General features: G+C 43.1%; 3 protein-coding genes across 5 annotated transcripts in view; 1 reads left to right on the top strand and 2 right to left on the bottom strand.

The window, feature by feature from the left end:
* The window catches only part of ssuh2.1 (ssu-2 homolog, tandem duplicate 1), a 39551-nt gene extending 37749 nt beyond the window's left edge, over positions 1–1802 (bottom strand). The window contains exon 1 of the mRNA XM_065002088.1: positions 1390–1802. Within this exon, the coding sequence (XP_064858160.1) occupies positions 1390–1417 (28 nt within the window). The 5' untranslated portion in view covers positions 1418–1802. The remainder of the gene's footprint in view (positions 1–1389) is intronic.
* Positions 1803–5036: 3234 nt separating this feature from the next.
* Positions 5037–14140, top strand: LOC115125161 (large ribosomal subunit protein eL32-like). The gene is made up of 4 exons (XM_065002087.1): positions 5037–5142; positions 7226–7326; positions 10823–11004; positions 13960–14140. Exons 2-4 carry the CDS (start codon positions 7231–7233, stop codon positions 14087–14089), a joined length of 408 nt encoding a protein of 135 aa, XP_064858159.1. The 5' UTR covers positions 5037–5142; positions 7226–7230; the 3' UTR covers positions 14090–14140.
* A 3660-nt stretch (positions 14141–17800) lies between these two features.
* The window catches only part of LOC115125162 (cullin-associated NEDD8-dissociated protein 1-like), a 35327-nt gene continuing 26327 nt past the window's right edge, over positions 17801–26800 (bottom strand). For all 3 annotated transcript variants that reach the window (XM_065002084.1, XM_065002085.1, XM_065002086.1), the window contains 3 exons: positions 22136–22300; positions 21312–21419; positions 17801–18412 (listed from right to left, as the gene is read on the bottom strand). In XM_065002084.1, coding sequence (XP_064858156.1) covers positions 18188–18412; positions 21312–21419; positions 22136–22300 — 498 coding nt within the window. In that variant the 3' untranslated portion in view covers positions 17801–18187. The remainder of the gene's footprint in view (positions 18413–21311; positions 21420–22135; positions 22301–26800) is intronic.

Genomic DNA, 26800 nt, shown 5'->3' with positions numbered 1-26800 from the left:
CCTCATGGGCACCCTTTTAAAGGGGGGAATTCGCATCGTATCCCACCTTGTCGAGTTTATTCTGTTTTGTCGACATTGGAACGTTCAGCGACATATTAGCCGTTTCCATCAGGCATGTTGTCAAATGTTTTATCACACATGTACTTTTTACTAGCATAAAAAGTTTTGATTGAAACCCGGGTGGTACCCACCTTTCCATTCACTGTTTTTATGCGAGTAAAGTCATACCGAATATTTTTTTTTAAACACGACAGCTGTATTGGAAACAAATAATTGTAGTACAATTGTATAAATTCCGACATAATTTGTTAGTTCGACATAGTGGGAGATTTTTGTATCGGTAAAATTAATTATGCGCGAAATGGCGGTGGAAATGTCTTTACGCGTAAATATTGATATAATAACGATAACAACAAACTAAGTACATTTGGAGTCACGCCGTGATATGGTATGTGGTCCTCCCACTACAACTTGGCAAACCATGAAGTTTATTAGGATACAGATGAAATAAATGATGATGAATTTCAAATGGTTGTGAAAGTATAGGATGTTGAGTCTGACGCTGCTTTCCGATAAATATTGAGGGACTTATTCTGGTGACGTGATTATCAACATTTATATATTCTCGCTCTTATCCATAATAATCATCTCATCACGTGGACTTGCGCATAATACATTTTACCGACACAAAAAGATCCCACCATGACGAACGAACAAATTATCTGTTTATAAAATTGTACAGTAACGTCTTGTTTTCATCAGGACTGTCATGATTTTTCTTTATAGGGTATGAATTTACTCGCATAAAAACTCTGGATGAAAACGTGGCGTTATGAATGATTTTGTAAGCTACACTGCAAAGTTGACCGCAAGAATCCCAAACAGATACAGAAAACATCCTCTTTTCAAACCTTGATTACATATGCCTCTCTGTTGATTGATTTATCGATTTGATGTTTGTCCTTTGACATAAAATACATCGGCCTACACACAGTATAAATATTTATTTATGCGTCGAAATACTGAATTAAAATATATTTGATCTGATATTCCTGATGATTTTACATACTTTTAATTTGGGGGCGTCAGAAAACTTGAGGGGGGGGGGGGCAAATAAAGGGGTTGCCTTATTGGGGAACCATGCCCTAGGACCGTGGTTCGCAAACTTTTCCGGTTACTGTACCACCAACTGAATCTTGCTTTGCCCGACGTACCCCAGAAGTACCCCCTCATGTACATTTTAGCATTAGGCCTATGGTCTCACGAGTCTTCTCAAGCTCCCCCGTTCATATGCCAAGTATCCCTGGTTGGGAACCACTGCAATAGGAGATGGCCAAATGTCCACTTTTAACTTTCTTGTAGTAAATTACCAAAAAAAACGAAACTTACCAAGCTGTTCGTCATCCTTCTCGTCCATACCCTGGTTTGTTTATTTCAAACGATCTAAACACACTTAGGCAGGCTATACTGCATAAGAAGCACGACGGACTTTCTCTAAACCTAACCCTATTCCAGCCCCTTTTAATGTACTGTTTAAATTAATCCTCGGTCACATGACATGTATCAAGGAATGCTGAGTGCAAACCACGCCCGGGGAAAAAATAGATTTTGTTTTTACAAAACTGGCATATAATTACTTTGCTCCAACATTCGACGGGGTTCATAAAAAAATACATTTGCTATCTTCCATAGAGTACATTTTCTGAGTTGAAGAGTTTTGGTTTCTCTATTCTATCCTCTTTGCAGTGTGCTCTCACGCACGCCGGACGAGCATGTTCAGTGTAGTGGTGGGCGTTCCGGTACTGTACTCCAGATCAGACCGAGGAGAGGCTATATCAGGTACAGGGAGTTCCTGTACTGTACTCTAGATAAGACCGAGGATATACAGTATATCATCCACAACCACAGGAGGTCGACATGACACATTGAGCCTCTGGGCCTTTATCCGAACAGTGATTCAGTTTCATACAACGTCAACAGGTAATAAATACTTAATGGAATTTTTAACCATAGTTTACACTAGATTATAAACTGGGTGGTTTGAGCCCTGAATGCTGATTGGCTGAAAGCCGTGGTATATCAGGGTATGACAAAACATTTATTTGTACTGTTGTACATCCCTGGGTCGCTCTTCTGGGTCGCTTTGTGTGATGTATTGTTGTCTCTACCTTCTTGTCCTTTGTGCTGTTGTCTGTGTCCAATAATGTTTGTACCATGTTTTGTGTTGTTACAATGTTGTGTTGCTACAATGTTGTTTTTATGTTGTGTTGCTACTAGAGGTCGACCGATTAATCGGAATGGCCGATTAATTAGGGCCGATTTCAAGTTTTCATAACAATCGGAAATCTGTATTTTTGGGAGCTGATTTGCCGATTTTTTAAATATATTTTTTTATACCTTTATTTAACTAGGCAAGTCAGTTAAGAACAAATTCTTATTTTCAATGACGGGCCTAGGAACAGTGGGTTAACTGTCTTGTTCAGGGGGCAGAACGACAGATTTTTTTTATTTACCTTGTCAGCTCGGGGGATTTGATCTTGCAACCTTTACGGTTACTAGTCCAACGCTCTAACCACTAGGCTACTTGTCACCCCAACCTTTAACCTTTAAACTCCTGGGGAGGAAAAAAAAGCATTTTACTGCGCTGTTTCAGGTGCAACGTTGATCGTCATATTGCAGTCGTGTGTAAGAGGGAGATTCCAAGATGTGGGGAGTGTGCAGGAGGACATGGGACAGAGGATTGTGTAGTTTTGCTGGATAAAGTTGTGTGTGTCTGTCAACTGTAGGGGTGTCCATGTTGCTGGGGATCGGAAATGTCTGTTGCGAGAGAGGTGGGTTGAGGTAGTCAGAGTAGTGCAGAGGTTATCGTGTGCTGAGGCAGTGAAGAAAGTGGAGGAGGATGGGTCAAGGATCCTGAGAGGATCACTGTGAGTAATACATCTGTGCCAGCACAGAGATATAGACCAACGAGTGATGTTTGCTTCAGTAAGGTTGGCTTCTTAGCGTTCATAGCAATGGTTATCAACTGTACCACAGAAATGGAATGTAAATCACAGACAATATGGTGGCAGCTGCAGAGAAGTATTTGGGTGTATGAGATTTGACTTCAGAAGAGTTCTAGGGTGTGTTGAGTGGCGGTGTCCCGTCCTCCCAGACCGTTAGCATAGTGCAGGAGCAGATAGTGTCAAAGTAGTGGAATGGGGTAGTGGGTTTTTTAATGAGTGTAGGGCTAGTTGGGAAGGGTAATTAAAAATATTGTTTTATATTTTAAAAATTCTCCAATTCCCCATTTTGTATCACAAAGTGTTATGGATCTATACTATAGTTCAGTTGGGGACGTTAAATGCAACATATTGAATGCCGACCGCCGGTCGGCGAGAGGAAGAGAGTGAGAGGAAAGATGGCTGAAGTGGACGCTGATGCGGATTGGGAATCTAATGGCAGGAGAATCGAGGAGAGTTGGAATATTGTCCAAAAGAATGGAAAACACAGAGAAGTAGTGTACAGGGCTGAGAATGGAAAACACAGAGAAGTAGTGTACAGGGCTGAGAATGGAAAACACAGAGAAGTAGTGTACAGGGCTGAGAATGGAAAACACAGAGAAGTAGTGTACAGGGCTGAGAATGGAAAACACAGAGAAGTAGTGTACAGGGCTGAGAATGGAAAACACAGAGAAGTCGTGTACAAGGCTGAGAATGGAAAACACAGAGAAGTAGTGTACAGGGCTGAGAATGGAAAACACAGAGAAGTAGTGTACTGAGAGAGTAGTGTACAGGGCTGAGAATGGAAAACACAGAGAAGTAGTTTGTTGAGAATGAAAACACAGGAAGTAGTGTACAGGGCTGAGAATGGAAAACACAGAGATTACCATTGGAAAACTTGAGGGCTGATTCCATTTGGGCTGAGAATGGAAAACACAGATCCCAAACTGGTGGAGAAAGTGCTGGGTTAAGAGAAGGCTGTAAGGATCACGAGAGACGGCCTCGTTTCGGTTGTTGTTGTTGTTGTTGTTGTTGTTGGATTGCTGCGGATCAGAAAGAACGCGTCTCACCTGAGTTAAAGAAGTTTGACGTGTCGTGTCGTGTCTCTTCGGGAACAAGGGGGTGATATCTGGCGTCTCATGGGAAGTCGAAGTTGAAGAGTGAAGAGTCTAGAGTCTAGCTGTTCTTCTGGGTTTTTTTTTTATATGGAGTCTCATCCCTACTCAAGTGCAGTTGGGGTATATAAACTGCATAGTCATAGCATTTATCCCAAAACCAATGCAGTGTGATCACTGTATAGCTTTTGGACGTGGTTAAAGTGGATAGGCCTTCACTGCAGGCTACAGGGGTTCCATTTCACCAGCAGGACCCTGATATTTTAAAGGTTATTAAGAAGCTGGACATTGTGGCCTTTATAGCTGTGGTAATTATTCGCACTGCCAAGGTGGAGAGGAGGTCCAGGATAAATTAGTTTTCCCCTATCACGAATGGATTTTTGTTTTGCCTTGTTTTTTTCAACCCGTCCAGTTGGTGGCGGCAATACACCTTTCAGGTTTGTAGTCCGCCATAAAACCCATAGAAGAAGAAGAAGTTTAGTCACAGATAGAACAATGTGACAGATATTTCACTGGATGTATAAATGTGAAGCATCCGCTTGGCGTTTCCACCCACTACCAAATATGGTAGCCATGTGGCCAGCAGTGGAAAATGATGGAAGATGGATTTCGCCCGACAATCTGCACATTTTCTAATCGATGAAACCTTTTATCTCAATACAGTTTTTTATTTCCAAAACCTAGAAATCTGTTATGAACAGAGTGGACTACGTTTTGAAAAATGTACCCTTTTCCAAAGTTGTAAAAAATCGCGTTGTTTACGAGAAGTGGGAAGGCGAATTGAGTTATTACACATGCGCACTTCACAGAGTAGGCGTTCCTTAACGAAAATATGCAAATAATAGTAGAACGAGCCAATAGAATCTCGCTAGCTCGTGTTTGGCTCTGCCCACTAAGACTCATTTATTTCCATTGGAAACGACAGGTTGTGATCTATCTTGGTTTAGTTATTTAAATATTTGTTTGAAAGACACGGAAGAGGAAGGAAGAACAATCTCCACCCTCTTTCCTTCATCTGCCTCCAGGCAGGCATACGAGACCGAACTGTAAGTGAACGTGATAATCTGAAAGCATCGTTATAATTATATCACTTTAATCCATTAAAATCAACGATATTCATTATATATTCAATCGAACTTTATATATTTGATCGTTATTGTAGATGTGTGGTTGTTATAAAGACGGACACATTGGACACTGCAATGTCCGATTAAATGATGGTTAAAAAAGTAGCCGCTAACGTTATTTAACTCTACAATCAGCGAAGGGTCTATTTTTTTGTTGTTGTTGTTGTTGCAGATCCATAGTTGTCCAAATGATATATGCTCGTGTATTCGGTCTATGGGTTTGACTACACGTAACTAAAAGTTGGGGAAACTAGGCGGTTTCGTTTTCCTGGACCATATGGCTAGTTGTCAACTGAAGGGACGTGGCTGTCCCATGTCTGTGATCACAGCAGTCTGCGGCGCTTTTGTCCTTTCGCTGCAAATATCTCTACTGAAGCGTGAAACACTGCACATCAACATGAACAAGTTGTTACAAATGATGCGGGTATATTAACGAATCAACTTGGGGGAATTGGCTATTAAGATACCTTTTATTGTGTGGCTGGAAGAGTTTGCGTTCAAGAGAACAATTGGCAGTCATTTCATACGCTAAACCTACACACACACAGTGACCAGTGTTTTGAGGAATACTATACATGATGATTTTGGGATCTGAGTGGCGCAGCAGTCTAAAGCTCTGCATCTCTGTGCTAGAGGTATTTTTCTTAACTGCATTGTTGGTTAAGGGCTTGTAAAGTAAGCATTTCACTGTGAGGTCTACACTTGTTCTATTCGGTGCATGTAACAAATAACATTTGATTGGGAGTCCCACAGGGCGACGCACAATTGGCCCATTATCGTTAGGGTTTGTCCGGGGTAGGCCGTCATTGTAAATAAGAATTTGTTCTTAAAATTGACTTGCCTAGTTAAATAAAGGTAATCCATTATTTTTGGGGACTAATTAGTCAATTGAACGCAAACTCATCCAGCCAACCAATAAAGGTAGCCTGCTAGCCTAGCTAAATGCATCGAGATGGCTACATTAAGCTATTTTACTTTGCTAACCTAATTGACTTCAGCTTTTATCCTAGCCTCACGAAAGACACACACAATACAGGGGGGGGGCCTAACCTGTTACACTGGGGCCTAACCTGTTACACTGGGGCCTAACCTGTTACACTGGGGCTGTTACACTGGGGCCAAACCTGTTACACCGGGGCTGTTACACTGGGGCCTAACCTGTTACACTGGGGCCAAACCTGTTACACTGGGGCTGTTACACTGGGGCCTAACCTGTTACACTGGGGCCTAACCTGTTACACTGGGGCCAAACCTGTTACACTGGGGCTGTTACACTGGGGCCTAACCTGTTACACTGGGGCTGTTACACTGGGGCCTAACCTGTTACACTGGGGCTGTTACACTGGGGCCTAACCTGTTACACTGGGGCTGTTACACTGGGGCCTAACCTGTTACACTGGGGCCTAACCTGTTACACTGGGTCCAAACCTGTTACACTGGGGCCTAACCTGTTCCACTGGGGCTGTTACACTGGGGCCTAACCTAACGTTTCAGGCGTATGTACTGGTCTTGACAAGAAGAAAAGCTGTGTTTTTTTTCTTTTCTGCACTGTTCAACCAATCCCGTCAATGTCCAAACGCTGAAGTCGTGTCACAGGCTCATTACATTTCCCCTGAAAACCGGAACATCCGGTCGTTGCAGACTCGACCGTAGCTAGGGCTCCCGAGGAGCAGTTGATGTGTTTGGGGGGGGGTTAGGTCTTATGCTCAAGGGCACAACGACAGGCAATGCTTTGATACCAGCAACCCTCCGGTTGCCACCTCACGTCCAGCAAGATTTTTCCTTTCAGACCTGGGATTCAAACTGGCAACCCTCCGTTTACCCACTTGCCTCTAAACGCTAGGTTACCTGATGCCTCAATGAGTAGTAGCTGGTCTCAAACGAGACACTTGGCTAACAACCCCTGTGGGCAGCTAATAGAAGATCTTTTAAATATGATGGTGAAAAGACTTGCTTCCTCCCGGGGTCCTGCTAACAAGACTGTTTGTTTCTGTTCCTCCAGGCAACATGGCAGCGTTGAGGCCTCTGAAAAGGCCCAAGATCGTCAAGAAGAGGGTGAAGAAGTTCATCAGACATCAGTCGGACCGCTATGTCAAAGTCAAGGTACGGTAGATGTTGGCCGCTATATAATGAATTGTAACAAACCGTATTTGAATCTTTGCTACGTTAATGGGCTGAACCAGGGTTGTGTTCATTAGGATAGGCGTTTTACAACCTCTCCTCGACTCCCCAGCCGTTAAATGTATTTGAACTGTTCTACAGCCACCACACCTCATTTCAACTTGTCAGATAATCATCAAGCTCTTGATTAGGTAAATCAGTGAGCTAGTTTAGGGCTACAACAAAATCGTGTTTAAAACCTCTGGAGGGGGGGGGTTTGAAAACCACTGCATTAGGGCACATGGAAAACAAGTGGTTCTTATTGGACAAATTCCGGTAGTTCCTTCCTGTGTCAGTTTTTCTTCTGTTTTGGTGTCTAATGAACATGACCCAGATGTTATTGTGGAGGTCTGGAACACACCTTTTTGTTTTTTCAAATGAAGAGCGATCTCTGAAAGTGACACTTGTTAGTGCTGCTGTTTCCTTAACCCAATGTGCCCCCCACACACACACACACGACGCCTGAGCAATTTGGGTTTCTAGTCCCTTTTTAACGTGATTGGTCTGAATAACGGAGGCGGAAGTAGAGTCCGTCTGGTTTGAGCTACAAACTATTTAAAGCGACGTTTGAAATGCTGAGACTTAAACGTGTGAAACATGTTCAGCTTTATTTCAAAAGCTACACAAAGAACATAAAGGTTGTTTTTTAAACATTTATTTGGCCTATTATTTAACGAGGCAAGTCGGTTATTAAAGAACAAATCCTTATTTACAATGACTTGTCTAGGAACAGTGGGTTATAACTGCCTTGTTCAGGGAGCAGAACGACAGATTTTGTACCTTGTCAGCTCGGGGGATTCGATCTAGCAACTTTTCAGTTACTGACCCAACGCTCTAACCACTAGGCTACCTGGCCCAACGCTCTAACCACTAGGCTACCTGGCCCAACGCTCTAACGCTCTAACCACTAGGCTACCTGGCCCAACGCTCTAACTACTAGGCTACCTGGCCCAACGCTCTAACCACTAGGCTACCTGGCCCAACGCTCTAACCACTAGGCTACCTGGCCCAACGCTCTAACCACGCTCTAACCACTAGGCTACCTGGCCCAACGCTCTAACCACTAGGCTACCTGGCCCAACGCTCTAACCACTAGGCTACCTGGCCCAACGCTCTAACCACTAGGCTACCTGGCCCAACGCTCTAACCACTAGGCTACCTGGCCCAACGCTCTAACCACTAGGCTACCTGGCCCAACGCTCTAACCACTAGGCTACCTGGCCCAACGCTCTAACCACTAGGCTACCTGGCCCAACGCTCTAACCACTAGGCTACCTGGCCCAACGCTCTAACCACTAGGCTACCTGGCCCAACGCTCTAACCACTAGGCTACCTGGCCCAACGCTCTAACCACTAGCTGCCGCCCTACATAGAAGATCATAGGAAATCCCAGAACATAGTGTCTATAATACTGTAATAAGTTCAAATAGTTTCTGTCACAAACACAGTTGTCATTGACTAGTTTGATATTGATTTCCCATTAAGCAAACCATTTCCGTACTTACTGTATTCATATTACATTACATTTTGATCAGGTTTTTGATTTACGTCAATAAAACGCAAGAATATAACTGATTTGTCAAAATAGTTTTGTGTCCTACTTGTTGTCCTGAACAGAAAATGGTAAAATCACTTCATTGTGGCTAAATATAAGGTCTGGAGATGCATCGGGACTGAAGAATACACCCTGTTTTGGTGGTTTAATTTCAGCCGATAGTTTTGAAAGTGGTGCTCGCAATCCAAAATCCCTTTTTTTTTAAATCTTGTTTTACATCATCCATTTCCTATGATATGTCTTATAATATGATATATGATATGAATATGATATGAATATGATATGTCTTATAATATGATATGAATATGATATGAATATGATATGATATGTCTTATAATATGATATATGATATGAATATGATATGAATATGATATGGATATGATATGAATATGATTGAATATGATATGATATGAATATGATATGTCTTATGATATGAATATGAATATGATATGAATATGATATGTCTTATAATATGATATATGATATGAATATGATATGAATATGATATGTCTTATGATATGATATGAATATGATATGAATATGATATGAATATGATATGATATGTCTTATGATATATGATATGAATATGGATATGAATATGATATGAATATGATATGAATATGATATGTCTTATAATATGATATGAATATGATATGAATATGAATATGATATGTCTTATAATATGATATGAATATGATATGAATATGATATGAATATGATATGAATATGATATGAATATGAATATGATATGAATATGATATAATATGATATGAATATGATATGAATATGATATAATATGAATATGATTGAATATGATATGAATATGATATGATATATGATATGAATATGATATGTCTTATAATGTTTTAGTATTTTACGAATCCAATTTGTGTTTTAAGATCCTGGAGTCTTTTTTAAGGAAGGGAGCAGGTCCTTTCCTGACCAGATTAGTCACCGCGCTAGCTGGCTACTGTATTTGCAGGATATCGCCTTACTACTCGCCTCACTTGACGATGTCATTTACAAAATAGCCTCCAACACTCTACTCAACAAATTGGATGCAGTCTATCACAGTGCAATCCGTTTTGTCACCAAAGCCCCATATACTACCCACCATTGCGACCTGTACGCTCTCGTTGGCTGGCCCTCGCTTCATACTCGTCGCCAAACCCACTGGCTCCATGTCATCTACAAGACCCTGCTAGGTAAAGTCCCCCCTTATCTCAGCTCGCTGGTCACCATAGCATCTCCCACCTGTAGCACACGCTTCAGCAGGTATATATATATCTCTCTAGTCACCACCAAAACCAATTCTTTCTTTGGCCGCCTCTCCTTCCAGTTCTCTGCTGCCAATGACTGGAACGAAATACAAAAATCTCTGAAACTGGAAACACTTATCTCCCTCACTAGCTTTAAGCACCAACTGTCAGAGCAGCTCACAGATTACTGCACCTTTACATAGCCCACCTATAATTTAGCCCAAACAACTACCTCTTTCCCTACTGTATTTAATTAATTTATTTATTTTGCTCCTTTGCACCATTATTTTTATTTCTACTTTGCACATTCTTCCATTGCAATACTACCATTCCAGTGTTTTACTTGCTATATTGTATTTACTTTGCCACCATGGCCTTTTTTGCCCTTACCTCCCTTATCTCACCTCATTTGCTCACATCGTATATAGACTTATTTTTCTACTGTATTATTGACTGTATGTTTGTTTTACTCCATGTGTAACTCTGTGTTGTTGTATGTGTCGAACTGCTTTGCTTTATCTTGGCCAGGTCGCAATTGTAAATGAGAACTTGTTCTCAACTTGCCTACCTGGTTACATAAAGGTGAAATATAAATAAATAAACATATGTTTTTATATTTTTGTAGCAAAACTGGCGAAAACCCCGTGGTATCGACAACAGGGTGCGGCGGCGCTTCAAAGGCCAGATGCTGATGCCCAACATCGGCTACGGAAGCAACAAGAAGACCAAACACATGCTGCCCTCCGGATTCAGGAAGTTCCTGGTCCACAACATCCGAGAGCTGGAGGTCCTCATGATGAGCAACAAGTATGTTCCGATATTTATTTCTTCCTTCCTCTGAAAAACACTCCCCCGTCACGGCTTTAAAAGCATTGGATTGGTGTAAGCATTGGATTGGTGTACGCATTGGATTGGTGTACGCATTGGATTGGTGTACGCATTGGATTGGTGTACGCATTGGATTGGTGTACGCATTGGATTGGTGTAAGCATTGGATTGGTGTACGCATTGGATTGGTGTACGCATTGGATTGGTGTACGCATTGGATTGGTGTACGCATTGGATTGGTGTATGCATTGACTGGATGAGCTTTTCACCATTGTTAAATCCATGACAAGAAGGGTTCAGAAATGGAATCCCACCTGTGATCGTTCAGCAGGGCTTCGTTCAGCTCAGCAGGGCTTCGTTCAGCTCAGCAGGGCTGCGTTCAGCTCAGCAGGGCTTCGTTCAGCTCAGCGGGGCTGCGTTCAGCTCAGCGGGGCTTCGTTCAGCTCAGCGGGGCTTCGTTCAGCTCAGCGGGGCTTCGTTCAGCTCAGCGGGGCTGCGTTCTGCGTTCAGCTCAGCGGGGCTGCGTTCTGCGTTCAGCTCAGCGGGGCTGCGTTCTGCGTTCAGCTCAGCGGGGCTTCGTTCAGCTCAGCGGGGCTTCGTTCAGCTCAGCGGGATGCGTTCAGCTCAGCGGGGCTTCGTTCAGCTCAGCGGGATGCGTTCAGCTCAGCGGGGCTTCGTTCAGCTCAGCGGGGCTTCGTTCAGCTCAGCGGGGCTTCGTTCAGCTCAGCGGGGCTGCGTTCTGCGTTCAGCTCAGCGGGGCTGCGTTCTGCGTTCAGCTCAGCGGGGCTTCGTTCAGCTCAGCGGGCTTTGGGTTCCTACTGAACGCTCAGCGGGCTGCGTTCTGCGTTCAGCTCAGCGGGGCTGCGTTCTGCGTTCAGCTCAGCGGGGCTGTAGTAGTTCTGCCTTCAGCTCAGCGGGCTTCGTTCAGCTCAGCGGGGCTTCGTTCAGCCTCAGCGGGATGCGTTCAGCTCAGCGGGGTTGCGTTCAGCTCAGCGGGATGCGTTCAGCTCAGCGGGGCCCCGTTCAGCTCAGCGGGGCTTCGTTCAGCTCAGCGGGGCTTCGTTCAGCTCAGCGGGGCTGCGTTCTGCGTTCAGCTCAGCGGGGCTGCGTTCTGCGTTCAGCTCAGCGGGGCTTCGTTCAGCTCAGCGGGGCTTCGTTCAGCTCAGCGGGATGCGTTCAGCTCAGCGGGGCTTCGTTCAGCTCAGCGGGGCTTCGTTCAGCTCAGCGGGGCTGCGTTCAGCTCAGCAGGGCTGCGTTCAGCAGGGCACCACGTTTGTGGAACATTCACCGTAGAAAAATATGTTATATACAACTCATATAATAAGGAGTCCTGTTGGCTTTATTCATGAACAACGTTTGGGTTGAACTGAACGTAGCCCAGGGGTAGAAAGTAGTAGTTTGGGTTGCCTACTGAACGTAGCCCAGGGGTAGAAAGTAGTAGTTTGGGTTGCCTACTGAACGTAGCCCAGGGGTAGAAAGTAGTAGTTTGGGTTGAACTGAACGTAGCCCAGGGGTAGAAAGTAGTAGTTTGGGTTGCCTACTGAACGTAGCCCAGGGGTAGAAAGTAGTAGTTTGGGTTGCCTACTGAACGTAGCCCAGGGGTAGAAAGTAGTAGTTTGGGTTGCCTACTGAACGTAGCCCAGGGGTAGAAAGTAGTAGTTTGGGTTGCCTACTGAACGTAGCCCAGGGGTAGAAAGTAGTAGTTTGGGTTGCCTACTGAACGTAGCCCAGGGGTAGAAAGTAGTAGTTTGGGTTGCCTACTGAACGTAGCCCAGGGGTAGAAAGTAGTAGTTTGGGTTGCCTACTGAACGTAGCCCAGGGGTAGAAAGTAGTAGTTTGGGTTGCCTACTGAACGTAGCCCAGGGGTAGAAAGTAGTAGTTTGGGTTGCCTACTGAACGTAGCCCAGGGGTAGAAAGTAGTAGTTTGGGTTGCCTACTGAACGTGGGGTAGCCCAGGGGGGGTAGAAAGTAGTAGTTTGGGTTGCCTACTGAACGTAGCCCAGGGGTAGAAAGTAGTAGTTTGGGTTGCCTACTGAACGTAGCCCAGGGGTAGAAAGTAGTAGTTTGGGTTGAACTGAACGTAGCCCAGGGGTAGAAAGTAGTAGTTTGGGTTGCCTACTGAACGTAGCCCAGGGGTAGAAAGTAGTAGTTTGGGTTGCCTACTGAACGTAGCCCAGGGGTAGAAAGTAGTAGTTTGGGTTGCCTACTGAACGTAGCCCAGGGGTAGAAAGTAGACTGATGGTTCAGCATGTTATGGTTTGGTTTGTCTAAGTCTCGTCAATCTTTTTTCTTAGAATCCTATTCGTTATTTTGAGGTGTTCATTCAAGTGCAATATTTCATTTTGGCTTATGTTTGTGTCCTAGCCTGGTTAAAAACAGCCGGAGCTCACATTCTGAAATGAAATGGGAGGGTAGCGGTCTGTCTGCTTGACCAGGCTATGTGGATTTACCCTTGTGCACGTGTGTCCAGTAGATGTCCTGCGTATAATGACCTATAAATCTAGTTGGGTCTGACTCCTCCTTCCCTGACTCCTCCTCCTGTCATCGTGGCCTGCTGGGTCGTCCATACTCATGCCAGGCGTTTAAATGAGGAGGGAGAGGAAGTGCCCATTCCACCCGTAGCTCTCCCTGTTACAACATCAGCCGGGAACGTGGCTGGGCTTCATCGATACGTTTTTGGTGTTTAGGAATATAGCATGTTTAGATTTTTAAGTGGTGTATGCATGGCTCTTCAAATTCACTTGTTTTAACTGGTGACCGTCAGGGAGGGAGGGGGGGTGATAATTCCATTTGAATTAAATAAGCATTGAGGAATTCCTGAATTTCCTGAATTGAAATTTAATTGACCCTGATGACATCCAGTTGTTTCCGGAGAAATTAAATCTCCCCCTTTGCCCTCCTGTGTCTTGTTACTATAACTGCCCCCCTCCATAGGACCCATGCTGCAGAGATAGCCCACAACGTGTCGTCTAAGAACAGGAAGTTGATCGTGGAGAGGGCAGCTCAGCTGGCCATCAAGATCACCAACCCCAACGCCAGGCTACGCAGCGAGGAACACGAGTGATCTGGGACCACGACTCTTTGTTGTTCAATAAATGATCTATACACCTGTCAATAGTATTTACTGTATGTGCCTGTTTTAGTGATATGGTTTGATTATATTGGGGGGGGGGGGTCATAATGCTTTATAATGGCTTTATAATGGCTTTAGTGTGATATATTAGGGTGGGGGGGTCATAATGCATTATAATGGCTTTAGTGTGATATATTAGGGGTCATAATGCATTATGATGGCTTTAGTGTGATATATTAGGGTGTCATAATGCTTTATAATGGCTTTAGTGTGATATATTAGGGTGGGGGTCATAATGCTTTATAATGGCTTTAGTGTGATATATTAGGGGTCATAATGCATTATAATGGCTTTAGGGTGATATATTAGGGTGGGGGGTCATAATGCATTATAATGGCTTTAGTGTGATATATTAGGGTGGGGGTCATAATGCTTTATAATGGCTTTAGTGTCATATATTAGGGTGGGGGGGGGTCATAATGCATTATAATGGCTTTAGGGTGATATATTAGGGGTCATAATGCATTGTAATGGCTTTAGTGTGATATATTAGGGTGGGGGTCATAATGCTTTATAATGGCTTTAGTGTGATATATTAGGGTGGGGGAGGGTCATAATGCATTATAATGGCTTTAGGGTGATATATTAGGGTGGGGGGTCATTATGCTTTATAATGGCTTTAGTGTGATATATTAGGGTGGGGGGTCATAATGCTTTATAATGGCTTTAGGATATATTAGGGTGGGGGGTCATAATGCATTATAATGGCTTTAGTGTGATATATTAGGGTGGGGGTCATAATGCTTTATAATGGCTTCAGTGTGATATATTAGGGGTCATAATGCATTGTAATGGCTTTAGTGTGATAGGGTGGGGGGTCATAATGCTTTATAATGGCTTTAGGGTGGGGGGTCATAATGCATTATAATGGCTTTAGGGTGATATATTAGGGTGGGGGTCATTATGCTTTATAATGGCTTTAGTGTGATATATTAGGGGGGGGTCATAATGCATTATAATGGCTTTAGTGTGATATATTAGGGTGGGGGGTCATAATGCTTTATAATGGCTTTAGGGTGGGGGGTCATAATGCATTATAATGGCTTTAGTGTGATATATTAGGGTGGGGGTCATAATGCTTTATAATGGCTTCAGTGTGATATATTAGGGGTCATAATGCATTGTAATGGCTTTAGTGTGATAGGGTGGGGGGTCATAATGCTTTATAATGGCTTTAGGGTGGGGGGTCATAATGCATTATAATGGCTTTAGGGTGATATATTAGGGTGGGGGGTCATAATGCATTGTAATGGCTTTAGTGTGATATATTAGGGGGTCATAATGCTTTATAATGGCTTTAGTGTGATATATTAGGGTGGGGAGGTCATAATGCTTTATAATGGCTTTAGTGTGATATATTAGGGGGTCATAATGCATTATGATGGCTTTAGGGTGATATATTAGGGGGTCATAATGCATTATAATGGCTTTAGGGTGATATATTAGGGGGTCATAATGCATTATGACGGCTTTAGGGTGATATATTAGGGGGTCATAATGCATTATAATGGCTTTAGGGTGATATATTAGGGGTCATAATGCATTATAATGGCTTTAGGTGATATATTAGGGGTCATAATGCATTATAATGGCTTTAGGGTGATATATTAGGGGGTCATAATGCATTATAATGGCTTTAGGGTGATATATTAGGGGGTCATAATGCATTATAATGGCTTTAGGGTGATATATTAGGGGGTCATAATGCATTATGACTGCTTTAGGGTGATATATTAGGGGGTCATAATGCATTATGACTGCTTTAGGGTGATATATTAGGGGGTCATAATGCATTATGACGGCTTTAGGGTGATATATTAGGGGGTCATAATGCATTATAATGGCTTTAGGGTGATATATTAGGGGGTCATAATGCATTATAATGGCTTTAGGGTGATATATTAGGGGGTCATAATGCATTATGATGGCTTTAGGCTGTGATCATCAACTAGATTCAGCTGCAGGCCAATTACAACAAAAAACAAAGTATGTTGTTCAGATGGTTGGGGGGGCCGGGAACGTAATCCCCAAAATAATTAGCAGACTGCACATTGACCGCAAGAAGCCCTAACATATATATTTCAAACTTTGCCTACGTTTATATATAATCTTGTGTTTCTCTCAGCGTGGGAATACTTGGAACCGGTTTACAAAATTAAAATCACTTGGAGCTGATTTCCTGGTGGCTGGTGTAAAAAGGACTTTATAAATTAGATTTTAGTTTAATGTCCAATAAATGCAGAATAAAGCCACTCGCGGGACGCTAGTTGGGGAACCCTACTTCAGTATTACAACCTTAATCTGAAATGGATTCAAAACTAAATCTCATCTACTCACAATTATACTCCATGACAAAGTGAAAACAGGTTGTAGACATTTTTGCAAATGTGTTGAAAATAAACATACAGACCATTTTTGCTATGAGACTTGAAATTGAGCTCCGGTGCATCCTGTTTTCCATTGATCATCCTTGAGATGTTTCTACAACTTGATTGTAGGTCTACCTGTGGTAATTTATTGGACATGATTTGGAAAGGCACACATCTGCTTATATAAAAGGTCCCACAGTGGACAGTGCAAAAACCAAGCCATGAGGTCGACGGAGTTGTCCGTTAAGAGATGGGATTGTGTCACGAGGCAGATCTGGAGAACGGCACCAAACGTGTCTGCAGCATTGAAAGTCCCCCAAAGAACAGTGGGGACTTCAATAAATAAACTGTGGAACCACCAAGACTTCCTAGTGCCAGCCGCCCGTCCGAACTGAGCAATTGGGGGAGAAGGGCCTTGGTCAGGGAGATGACTAAGGACCAGATGGTCACTCTGACAGCGTCCCTACAGTGGAGCATAGTGGTGGCAGGGACTGGGGAAAGATAGAACGGAGCAAAATATAGAGATCCTTGATGAAAACCTGCTCCAGGGCGCTCAGGGCCTCCGACTGGGGGCGAAGGTTCACCTTCCAACAGGACAAATACCTTAAGCACACAGCCAAGACAACGCAGGAGTGGCTTCGGTACAAGTGTCTGAATGTCCTTGAGTGGCCCATCCAGAGCCCGGACTTGAACCTGATCGAACATCTCTGGAGAGATCTGAAAATAGCTGTGCAGTGACGCTTCCCATCCAACTTGACAGCGCTTGAGAGGATCTGCAGAGAAGAATGGGAGAAACTCCCCAAATACAGGTGTGTCAAGCTTGTAGCGTCATACCTAAGAAGACTCTAGGCTGTAATTGCTGCCGAAGGTGCTTCAACAAAGTACTGAGTGAAGGGTCTGAATACTTATGTAAATGTGATATTTAAGAATATTTTGAATCGTTTGGTAAAAATGAATTAAAAAAAACGTTTTGCCTTGTCATTATGTGGTATTGTGATGTCATTATGGGGTATTGTGATGTCATTATGGGGTAGTGTGATGTCAATATGTGGTATTGTGATGTCATTATGGGGTATTGTGATGTCATTATGGGGTATTGTGTGTAGATTGATGAGGGAAAAACTATTTAATCCATTTTAGAATAAGGTTGTAAGGTAACAAAATGTGGAAAAAGTGAAGGGGTCTGAATACTTTCCCGAATGCCCTGTATATTAGTAGGGGGCTGTAAATGCATTATGCAAGTCTTACATTTTACACACTAGAGGATGCACAGTTAAATGAACAAAACGTTTGTTTATTTGCAATGTATTCACGGAGAATACTGTATCAATATCACAGCCCTACCAAAATGGCACTGAATACCACTGGCCTTAAAGTCCTTGATCAGAAGGCATGTTTTCATCTCAACGTTGATTTTTAAGGCAGATGAATAATTGCCATTGATTAGGCCCTACGACATCCCGACTAGCCAATAAGGCACGTTTTCAACTGAACTTTCAAGGCAGAATATAAATAATTTCAGTGGCAGTGAATACGGCCTATGACAGTCATACAATTTTGCATCTAGCCAACAATGCTGGGCATTGGCTTCGGTTTCTGTTCTATTTTAAAGAATAACTTCAAATTATGCTGGGAGGGTTTCCCCTCCTATCGTTTGGTTCTAACTGGTGTCCATGCTTTCCACTGTGCTGGAGCGTGTGTCTCCCTGGATGCTCTCTAAGATGGAGGCCATCTCTGCGTTGGTGCGTATCTGGTTGGCAAAGTCGGCCATGGCAGGGCTCTTCTCCACCTCGCTGATAGAGAGCAAGGCTGCCACGGCCCTCATCGCTGAACGACGCAGCTCCTCCTGCTTCTCAAACTCCTGCTTCACTGACCCCGCCTTCACCTGGGACGACGATAGAAGAAGGAAATATTATGGAAGCGCTGTCATCTTTTATTGGCGACGTTAACGTAAATACAGTGAGCTCAAAAGTATTGTGTCATTTTGGAGTCACTTTTTAAAAAAAAAATGTAAATAAGAATAGAATGTTTCTAAACACTTCTACATTCATGTGGATGCTACCATGGTTACGGATAACCCTGAAGTAATCGTGAATAATGATGAGTGAGAAAGTTATAGACAAATATTGTACCCCCGAGACATGCTAACCTCTTACTATTACAATAACGGGGGGGGGGGGGGGGGTTGCCAGACCTTACATGTAATTTTATGTGTGGGGTACAGAGATGAGGTAGTCATTCAAATATCATGTTAAACGCTATTGCACACAGAGCTATGTGTTCACAGCACTAAACTAACAGGTTAAATTAACTAACGGGTTGTAGCTGTAGTGCTTTCAGAATGTATTCACACCTCTTGAATTTGTCCTAATTTTGTTGTGTTATAGCCTACATTTAAAATGAATTAAACTGTGATTCTGTGTCACTGGCCTACACACAATAAATACCCCATAATGTCAAAGTGGAATGACGTTTTTTTAAACATTTTTACAAATGAACAAAAAATAGAAAGCTGAAATGTCTTGAGTGAATAATTATTCAACCCCTTTGTTATGGTAAGTATAAACAAGTTCAGGAGTAAAAATGTGCTTAACAAGTCACATAATAAGTTGCATGGACTCTGTGAGCAATAATAGTGTTTACCATATATTTTTTGATGACTACCTCATGTCTGTACCCCACACATACAATTATCTATATGGTCCCTCAGTCGAGCAGTGAATTTCAAAGGTTCCAAAACATGCATCCTGTTCGCAATAAAGTAAAGTAAAGCTGCAAAATAATGTGCCAAATAAATTAACTTTATATCCTGAATACAAAGCGTTATGTTTGGGGCAAATCCAACACAACACATCACTGAGTATCACGCTTCATATTTTCAACCATGGTGATGGCTGCATCATGTTATGGGTATGCTTGTCATCGGCAAGGACTAGGGAGTTTTTTTTCGGACAAAAATAAACAGAATAGACCTAAGCACAATCCTAGAGGAAAAGCTGGTTTACTCTGCTTTCCAACAGATACTGGGAGACGAATTCACCTTTCAGCAGGACAATAACAAAAAACACAAGGCCAAATATACACTGGAGTTGCTTATCAAGACAACATTGAATATTCCTTAGTGGCCTAGTTACACTTTTGACTTAAATCAGCTTGAAAATCTATGGCAAGACCTGAAAATGGCTGCTTAGCAATGATCAACAATCAATTGGACAGAGCTTGGAAGAATTATCCAGGCGTTCAAAGCTCTTATTAGAGACTTACCCAGAAAGACTCACAGCTGTAATCTCTTCCAAAGGTGATTCTAGCATGTATTGACTCAGGGGTGTGAACACTTGTTTTCTTTAAATGTTGGCAAATGTACTGAAAATGAAATACAGAAATATCTAATATACACATGTTTTCACTTTGTCATTATGAGGTATTGTGTGGAGATGTGTGAGAGAGAAAAAAACTTTCAGGCTGTAACACAACAAAATGAGGACTAAGTCAAGTGGATATGAGACAATATATATATGATATATATATGAATACTTGTTGATAGGGATATGAATACTTGTTGATAGGGATATGTATACTTGTTGATAGGGATATGAATACTTGTTGATAGGGATATGAATACTTGTTGAAGGCACTGTAAGTGAATTTGTCCCAATACTTTTGGTCCCCTAAAATAGGGAGACTATGTACAAAAAGTAATTATCTAATCGGTTCACCTGATATGGATGAAAATATCCTCGAATTAAAGCTGACAGTCTGACCTTTAACCTCGTAGTCACCTGTATCATTTCAAATCCAAAATGCTGGAGAACAGAACCAAAACAACCAGAAATGTGTCACTGTCCCAATACTTATGGAGCTCACTGTATATAACATTCTTGCAGGATGAACATCGAATTGTAATTCTGCTATAAATGTCCTTCATACTTTTGGTGAACGTTAGTTCACACAATTTCCTACTTGGCATATTGTTCTCAGTACATTATACAACCCAAATAGAAGGTTCTTAGACTGTGGACTGGCACAAGCCCTACCTTCCCCTGGAACGAAGATGATGAAATAATGCACATTGTTTTGATTGGTGTACTTTCACAGTTATATTTCCTAACCAGCATAGCTTAGCATAATAATGGTAAGATGTTAATGGATGGTTAGTCAATTCAAACCAGACGAAAAGTGCAAATATGTGTCCTGTGCACAAGTCAAGGTGGATCTGTTCTAGTTTGTTGACATCCACATAAGAAAAGTGACGCTTTTAATAATAATTATAAAAATAAAATAAAAATGACCCCCAATTTCGTGGCATCCAATTGGTAGTTACAGTCTTGTCTCATCGCTGCAACTCCCGTACGGACTCGGGAGAGGCGAAGGTCGAGAACCGTGCGTCCTCCGAAACACGACCCAACCAAGCCGCACTGCTTCTTGACACAATGCCCACTTAACCCAGAAGCCAGCCGCAACAAAGTGTCGGAGGAAACACCGTACACCTGGCAACCGTGTCAGCGTGCACTGCGCTCAGCCCGCCACAGGAGTCGCTAGTGCGCGATGGGGCAAGGACCTCCCTGCCGGACAAACCCTCCCCTAACCCGGACGACGCTGGACCAATTGTGCGCCCCCCCCATGGGTCTCCTGGTGCACGGCCGCCTGCGACAGAGCCTGGAGTCCAACCCAGAATCTCTAGTGACACAGCTAGTACTGCCTTAGACCACTGCGCCACTCGGATAGGCCCTCGCTTTTTAATGATTTGAGGCTTGTGTGGACTGCCATGTCATAAGTCTCCTTACCTTCGTGGTGCAGGTAACCCTGAGAGGTTCGATCAGTCTGTCCAGTCTCTGGACCACAGCATTGGGACACAGACAGCAGAGTCTGGCCAGCATGATGAATGTCAACATCTGGGTGGGAAGGGGGGTGGGCAGGAAGACATTTTAGAGAAATAAGATGGGATCTGTTTTCAATGCCGGACGTGCATAAAAATGGAGGAATTCAGTTTGAGCACGAGCCACAGAATTTGGAGCGTGCAACATGGTTCCATGGGCCTTCTAAATCAGCACAATCTACTTGTTCATGTTTTCAAATTGCCACCGTCTTGGGAGTTAGAATTGGGGTCATTATATATAGTGCTAATGCCGTTACAAAACAAGAGTAATGGAGAACGTTGTAAAATACAGAGAACTTCGCAAATGAGGCGGTTGTGGTCAGTACATCTTTATGGCATCTTTACATCTTTATGGCATCTTTACATCTTTATGGCATCTTTACATCTTTATGGCATCTTTACATCTTTATGGCATCTTTACATCTTTATGGCATCTTTACATTTTTATGGCATTGGTTGACAAATCTCTCATTGCATCAAAGTTGGTCTCTCGTAAAAACAAAAATGCGTTCTGGGTGAATTAAGATTTAGATTTAAAGATTAAAACCTCCCCAATTTTTCTGACAGACAGCGTGGCATTGCTCTCATCTAAAACCATTAAGTTGGCTGTGTACTTTAAGCATCATTTGTCCGGTTTAGGAGTGCCCCAACACACTAGTAGCATGTTTTAGGGATTTCAAAGGCCTTGAAGAAGTTAGTTTGCGGTCCTATAAAGTTTACGTGCAGTCTTACTCTGATGTCGTAGTGGTCTTTAAGGCCTTCTTCTACGCGGTCGAGGAACTCGAAGATGTCCAAGCAGTCCAGACAGCTGTCCAGTAAAGTATACATGCACTCAAACGCTGCCTTTCTCACGTCCAGACCATCGTCCACCGTGTGCTTGAACGGACCCATCTCCACCTGACATAGACAGAGTAATGGAGGAAGAAGAGGAGGAGGGTCTGGTGATCCTTTAAGTGTGAGTGTGAGTGAGTGAGTGAGTGAGTGAGTGAGTGAGTGAGTGAGTGAGTAATGGAGGAAGAAGAGGAGGAGGGTCTGGTGATCCTTTAAGTGTGAGTGAGTGGTGAGTGAGTGAGTGAGTGAGTGAGTGAGCGAGCGAGCGAGCGAGTGAGTGAGTGAGTGAGTGAGAAAGTGTGTGTGTGAGTGAGTGAGTGAGTGAGTGAGTGAGTGAGTGAGTAATGGAGGAAGAAGAGGAGGAGGGTCTGGTGATCATTTAAGTGTGAGTGAGTGAGTGAGTGAGTGAGTGAGTGAGTGAGTGAGTGAATGTGTTTGTGAGTGAGTGAGTGAGTGAGTGAGTGAGTGAGTGAGTGAGTGAGTGAGTGAGTGAGCAAGTGTGTGTGTGAGTGAGTGAGTGAGTGAGTGAGTGAGTGAGTGAGTGAGTGAGTGAGTAATGGAGGAAGAAGAGGAGGAGGGTCTGGTGATCCTTTAAGTGTGAGTGAGTGAGTGAGTGAGTGAGCAAGTGTGTGAGCGAGTGTGTGAGTGAGTGAGTGAATGTGTTTGTGAGTGAGTGAGTGAGTGAGTGAGTGAGTGAGTGAGCAAGTGTGTGAGCGAGTGTGTGAGTGAGTGAGTGAATGTGTTTGTGAGTGAGTGAGTGAGTGAGTGAGCAAGTGTGTGAGTGAGTGAGTGAGTGAGTGAGTGAGTGAGTGAGTGAGTGAGTGAGTGAGTGAGTGTGTGAGTGTGTGAGTGAGCGAGTGAGTGAGTGTTATTTTAGAATCAGTTTATTGTTATTTTATCACCTAAGTGTTATTCGTCAATCCGTTTATTGTTATTGACGTAATGTTTGCCTGTACTGTGATTAAAGTGATACCATCCTCTCATTTTGCAACATACACATCAACATATAGTCAATACAGGGGATTTATCAAAATGCACACATTGGACTCCACTCGACACACACAGTGGCTTGTGAAAGTATTCATCCCCCTTGGCATTTTTCCTATTTTGTTGCCTTACAACCTGGAATTAAAATATATTTTTTGGGGGGGATCTGTATCATTTGATTTACACAACATGGCTACCGCTTTGAAGATACAAATATATTTTCTTGTGAAACAAATAAGAAATAAGACAAAGAAACTTGAGCTATTCACCCCCCCCCAAAGTCAATACTTTGTAGAGCCACCTTTTGCAGCAATTACAGCTGCAAGTCTCTTGGGGTTTGTCTCTATAAGCTTGACACATCTAGCACATCTTGAGGTCTGGGCTTTGACTAGGCCATTCCAAGACATTTAAATGTTTCCCCTTAAAACACGTGTGTGTGGCTTTAGCAGCTTAGGGTCATTTTCCTGCTGGAAGGTGAACCTCAGCCCCAGTCTCAAATCTCTGGAAGACTGAAACAGGTTTCCCTCAAGACTTTCCCTGTATTTAGCGCCATCCATCATTCCTTCAATTCTGACCAGTTTCCCAGTCCCTGCTGATGAAAAAGCATGGATGGTGTGCATGGATGGTGTTCTCGGGGTGACGAGAGGTGTTGGGTTTGCGCCAGACATAGCATTTTCCTTGATGGTCAAAAAGCTCAATTTTAGTCTCCCACATGCCTTTTGGCTAACAGCAACTGTGTTAGCTTATTTCTTTCTTTAAGCAATGGCTTTTTTCTGGCCACTCTTCCGTAAATCCCAGCTCTGTGGAGTGTACGGCTTAAAGTGGTCCTATGGACAGATACTCTAATCTCCGCTGTGCAGCTTTGCAGCTCCTTCAGGGTTATCTTTGGTCTCTTTGTTGCCTCTCTGATTAATGACCTCATTGCCTGGTCTGAAAGTTTTGGTGGGCGGCTCTCTCTTGGCAGGTTTGTTGTGGTGCCATATTCTTTCCATTTTATAATAATGGATTTAATGGTGCTCTGTGGGGATGTTCAACGTTTCTGATATTTTTTTATAACCCAACCCTGATCTGTACTTCTCCACAACTTTGTCCTTGACCTGTTTGGAGAGGCTCCTTGGTCTTCATGGTGCCGCTTGCTTGGTGGTGCCCCTTGCTGAGTGGTGTTGCAGACTCTGGGTGTCACGCCCTGACCTTAGTATTCTTTGTTTTCTTTATTATTGGGTGATTATATGTTTTTGTCCTGTCTAGGGGTTTTTTGTATGTCTATGGTTGCCTAGATTGGTTCTCAATTAGAGGCAGCTGTTTATTGTTGTCTCTGATTGGGAACCATATTTAGGCAGCCATATTCCTTGAGTATTTCGTGGGTGATTATCTATGTCTATTTCTAGTTGCCTGTACTAGTATATTATAGCATCACGTTCGGTTTATTGTTTTGTATAGTTTGTTAAGTGTCTCTTCGTCTTCATTAAAGAAGTGTGTATTCATCTCACGCTGCACCTTGATCTTCTCCACGAACGTGACACTGGGGCATTTCAGAACAGGTGTATATATATACTGAGATCATGTTTTTAATTTTTTTATTGAACCTTTATTTAACTAGGCAAGTCAGTCAAGAACAAATTCTTATTTACAATGACGGCCTAGGAACAGTGGGTTAACTGCCTTGTTCAGGGGCAGAACGACAGATTTTTACCTTGTCAGCTTGGGGATTCGATCTAGCAACCTTTCGGTTACTGGCCCAACGCGCGACTTTGCTACCTGCTGCCCCAAATATGACACTTAGATTGCACACAGGTGGACTTTATTTAACTAATTATGTGATTTCTTAAGGTAATCGGTTGCACCAGATCTTATTTAGGGGCTTCATAACAAAGGGGAGGGGCTTCACAGCAAAGGGGAGGGGCTTCATAACAAAGGGGAGGGGCTTCATAGCAAAGGGGGGGCTTCATAGCAAAGGGGAGGGGCTTCATAGCAAAGGGGAGGGGCTTCATAGCAAATATGCACACACCACTTTTCCAGTTTTTTGTTGTTGTTGTGGAATTTAACAAGTAATTTTTTTTCATTTCACTTGACCAATTTCGACTATTTTATGTATGTTCATTACATGAAATCCAAAACCATTCAATTACAGATTGTAATGCAACTAAATAGGAAAAACGCCAAGGGGGATGAATACTTTTGCAATGCCAGAACACTGACATTCCTGTCTTGCAGGAAATCACGCACAGAATGAGCAGTATGGCTGGTAGCATTGTCATGCTGGAGGGTCATGTCAGGATGAGCCTGCAGGAAGGGTACCACATGAGGGAGGAGGATGTCTTCCCTGTAACGCACAGCATTGAGATTTCCTGCAATGACAACAAGCTCAGTCCGATGATGCTGTGACACACCGCCCCAGACCATGACGGACCCGCCACCTCCAAATCGATCCCGCTCCAGAGTACAGGCCTCGGTGTAACGCTCATTCCTTCGACGATAAACGCGAATCCGACCATCACCCCTGGTGAGACAAAACCGCGACTCTTCAGTGAAGAGCACTTTTTGCCAGGCCTGTCTGGTCCAGCGACGGTGGGTTTGTGCTCATAGGCGATGTTGTTGCCGGTGATGTCTGAGGAGAACCTGCCTTACAACAGGCCTACAAGGCCTCAGTCCAGCCTCACTCAGCCTATTGCAGACAGTCTGAGCACTGATGGAAGGATTGTGCATTCCTGGTGTAACTCAGGCAGTTGTTGTTGCCATCCTGTACCTGTCCCGCAGGTGTGATGTTCGGATGTACCGATCCTGTGAAGGTGTTGTTACACGTGGTCTGCCACTGTGAGGACGATCAGCTGTCCGTCCTGTCTCCCAGTAGCTCTGTCTTGGGCATCTCACAGTACGGACATTGGAATTTATTGCCCTGGCCACATCTTCAGTACTCATGCCTCCTTGCAGCAGGCCTAAGGCACGTTGACGCAGATGAGCAGGGACTCTGGGCATCTTTATTTAGGTGTTTTTCAGAGTCAGTAGAAAGGCCTCTTTAGTGTCCTACGTTTTCATAACTGTAACCTTAATTGCCTACCGTCTGCAAGCTGTTAGTGTCTTAACGACCGTTCCACAGGTGCATGTTCATTAATTGTTTATGGTTCATTGAACAAGCATTGGAAACACTGGGAAACAGTTTATAATTAAGCTCTGTGAAGTTATTCATTATTTTTTGTAATGAATTATCTTTGAAAGACAGGGTCCTAAAAAAGGGACGTTTTGTTTTCGAGTTTAGTAACATGTTTTCACAAGGAAACCTATTTCATGAAACTGTTGACAGCCCCTCTACGTGCTCAATAAAGGAATGAAGGAGAGAGAGGATGAGGTGGAAACGCACGGTGGTCAGATATTCTGTAATGTGTCAGCCTATTAATTATGAAAATATATATATATTTTTTGTATGTTTTTCTGCCAGGCGTAATAAGCAGTAGGCTATTGTGACAGACATTTTTCTGTCTGTGCTTTTCTAATTTCATGTAAGTGACCGATTAAACGAATCCTCACTATCAGTATCTGAAACTTGACAGTAAAGGAAACGTGTTTAGAGAAAGGGATCTC

Source organism: Oncorhynchus nerka, linkage group LG15 (genome assembly GCF_034236695.1).
Source record: "Oncorhynchus nerka isolate Pitt River linkage group LG15, Oner_Uvic_2.0, whole genome shotgun sequence".
Classification (NCBI taxonomy): Eukaryota; Metazoa; Chordata; class Actinopteri; order Salmoniformes; family Salmonidae; genus Oncorhynchus; species Oncorhynchus nerka.
This window is presented reverse-complemented; position numbering and strand designations above follow the sequence as displayed.

Coding starts and splice junctions, on each gene's coding strand:
- LOC115125161 (XM_065002087.1), top strand. CDS start 7,231: ATGGCAGCGTTGAGGCCTCTGAAAAGGCCCAAGATCGTCAAGAAGAGG. Junction 7,327..10,822: donor ACCGCTATGTCAAAGTCAAG/GTACGGTAGATG, acceptor ATATTTTTGTAG/CAAAACTGGCGAAAACCCCG. Junction 11,005..13,959: donor GTCCTCATGATGAGCAACAA/GTATGTTCCGAT, acceptor CCCCCTCCATAG/GACCCATGCTGCAGAGATAG.